This window comes from Rutilus rutilus, assembly GCF_951802725.1.
Source record: "Rutilus rutilus genome assembly, chromosome: 17".
Classification (NCBI taxonomy): domain Eukaryota; kingdom Metazoa; phylum Chordata; class Actinopteri; order Cypriniformes; family Leuciscidae; genus Rutilus; species Rutilus rutilus.
Window position 1 is genome coordinate 10,143,264 of NC_140230.1, and position 2,697 is coordinate 10,145,960.

The window sequence follows — 2,697 nt, forward strand, 5'->3', positions numbered from 1 at the left end:
AAAATAAACTGGTTTAAAAATTTTTTTTATAAAAATGTATATACATTTCTGCATTGATTACTCATATAATGTGGTCCGATCTTCATCTACAGCTGGGTTTACACTGTAATTTTGGCCACAATTTGGCCGTCGGAGACAAATGTTGAGAATCCTAAAAGTTTCCTCTGATTCTATACCTCAAAATCTGAAGTCTTGTTTGACATGTTCACTGACAGCTGATTAATGACCGTTGCAATCAAATTCTGGCAGTGTCAGAAGATTTGACGCACAGTCATATAGTGTGGCTTCTCCTACGACATTTTATATATATATATATATATATATATATATATATATATATATATATATATATATAAACTTACAAAATATAAACTTACAATTTCCTTTTGACAGTCTTTTTCCAATTTATACTGTTGTAGTTTTCTCATCATTGGTGTTGTGGGCATAAACCTGTGTAAGGTTCATGAATTGCAGTCTACAGCAAGGTGTCCTGTACAGGAGTCTGAAAAGGTGCCTCCTACATTTCTGTCTCACAAACGCATAGATAATGGGATTCAGGCAGCTGTGTGAGTAAGCCAAAGCTTCTGTGATCTGAAGACTTAGACTAATTGCCTTACTGATGTCACAAGACTGAGTTATGAGTTCATTCAGCTCTAAGACTTTTATAAAAGCTGTGACATTGTATGGAACCCAACAGCAGAAGAAAACCACCATCACCACAATGACAAGATGCACACCCTGCCTCCTGGAAGAGCGAGCTGTCAGGAGTCTCTTCAGAACCATTGAGTAACAAAATCCAATCACTATAAGTGGAAGAATTAAACCTATGATATTCATTTTCAAGATACCAAAAGTCCTCAAAAAAATGTAAGACTTTTTATCATTTGTTGGATAAGATGTGCAATGTATTTGTTCATTATGACCTGTGGTTTTCAGGTGCATCAACTCAGGAAAGGATGCAGAAACAGCAAAAATCCACATGAACACACTGGCTAAGATCCCATATGTCCTTTTTTGGACTCTCAAGGCAAATACAGCATGAACTACAGCTAAGTATTGATCAACACCCATCAGTACAATGGAGAATATCCCACTGTAGAATCCAATGTGGTAGACACTGAGCACCATAATGCACATAACATCTCCAAAGATCCACTGGTCTCTGGTATAATGTGCCAAAAAGGGAAGAGAGGAGACCAATAGCAGGTTAGATAAAGCCAGGTTCAGGAGACAGATGTCGGTCATGCTTCTCAGTTTGACTCCCATCAAGACCACCCAGACCACCAGTATGTTACCCAGAAAGCCCAGCACAAACAAAAGGGAGTATAACACTGGAAGAATGCTGGCTCCATGTTCTCCATAAACACAGGAATACGCAGATGAATCAACATTTTCAGCATAGAAGTCATCATAGTCGTATGGCACATCAGTATATGGCTCATCATCCAATTTCCCATTCTTACTATCATTTGAGCTGGAAAAGAAACTGTAAGTAAAACAGAACTCCAATTTTGACAGTAACCAATAATCTTAAATGTTTATATGTTATTACCTCACCTGGATAAAGTGTGATGATACAGTTGAAGAGGACCATTGGTTACCATCGCTGTCCATGGACGGATTGCAAGGGTCCTGGTCATGATAAATGGCTGCTATCCAAATTTAAAGGCAAAAAAAAAAAAAAATTTATCACTGTAACACCGTTTATAAACAGAATCCAAACCGGGCGGCAGTCACTTTTCATCCGAATGCCTTAAGTGAATAAAAGAAACAACAACATCACACATCTGTGTTTAACATTTCCTCTGTATAAATTAACAAAGGATCTAGCAACGATTTCACAACAGTTTCACAAAGTGTAATGAGAGGAAAAGGGGCTTACCACAACAGATGTTCCAATGGAGTTTGTATGATTAAGAAGAGTAATGTGAAAATTCTTTAAAAATATCTGTCTAATAATATCTGTCTAATAGCTACTTTTTACTAAATCTAATAAAAATGTAAAGACATTAGTGTATGACATTTAAAGTAAGGAAAAGGGGAACAGAGCTAGTTTCACTTATGATTTGCTTCTGCCATCTCACATCAGTAAAAATGAAGAGGAACTAACAAGTCTGCTATTTTTGTAAAAAAAGAAAAAGAAAAGAAGAAGAATTATCAAAATTAATAAAATAAAATCAAAAATTAAAATCTCCATTCTGTCACCTGATGGAGTTTGGGTTTATTGTCACTGTCACCTCTGGCTTGCTTAGTTGGGGGCACTCAGTATTATTGATCTGACTGTATTAACACCATTATATGAGAACTGAACTGAGCTGGACGATGACATCACTGTTTTCAGCTAGATAAATAGATAAATAAATAAAATTAAGAACTAATGATTTTTACAATGAAAATGAAACAACACTGAACTTACTAAAGGGTTTGTTCACCCAAAAATTCAAATTCAAATACAATCAAGACAAATAAGACAAATAATTCAAACGAGAAATACAATCAGAGTTATATTAAAAAATGCGCTGATATACACAATTTTACTACTGTTTCAGTATGGTTGATGCACTGAGCTTCCCCCCAGTTTCCCAGTCGCAACTCTGACTTGAGGGGAGGTCCCAGTTAAAAGCTGCTGGGAACTAGAAATCTGAGGACAAATGCAACACACCATTATGCTCTGTTACAGAGAACTCGAAATTCAGA

The 2,697-nt window shown here is 36.1% G+C and overlaps 1 protein-coding gene across 2 annotated transcripts; it reads right to left on the bottom strand.

Annotated features, from left to right (window-relative positions):
- Positions 1–389: 389 nt before the first annotated feature.
- On the bottom strand, positions 390–2,358 carry LOC311306918 (C-C chemokine receptor type 5-like). Of its 2 annotated transcripts, none has more exons than XM_084435548.1 (3): positions 1,883–2,358; positions 1,558–1,649; positions 390–1,474 (listed from the first exon to the last, which is right to left on the bottom strand). In XM_084435548.1, the coding sequence occupies exons 2-3, from the start codon at positions 1,638–1,640 to the stop codon at positions 406–408; spliced, it is 1,152 nt and encodes a 383-aa protein (XP_084291674.1). In that variant the 5' UTR covers positions 1,641–1,649; positions 1,883–2,358; the 3' UTR covers positions 390–405. The 2 variants fall into 2 exon arrangements, with proteins under 2 accessions (XP_084291674.1, XP_084291673.1); XM_084435547.1 differs by having other exon boundaries at positions 1,558–1,752; positions 1,883–2,355.
- Positions 2,359–2,697: the final 339 nt, after the last annotated feature.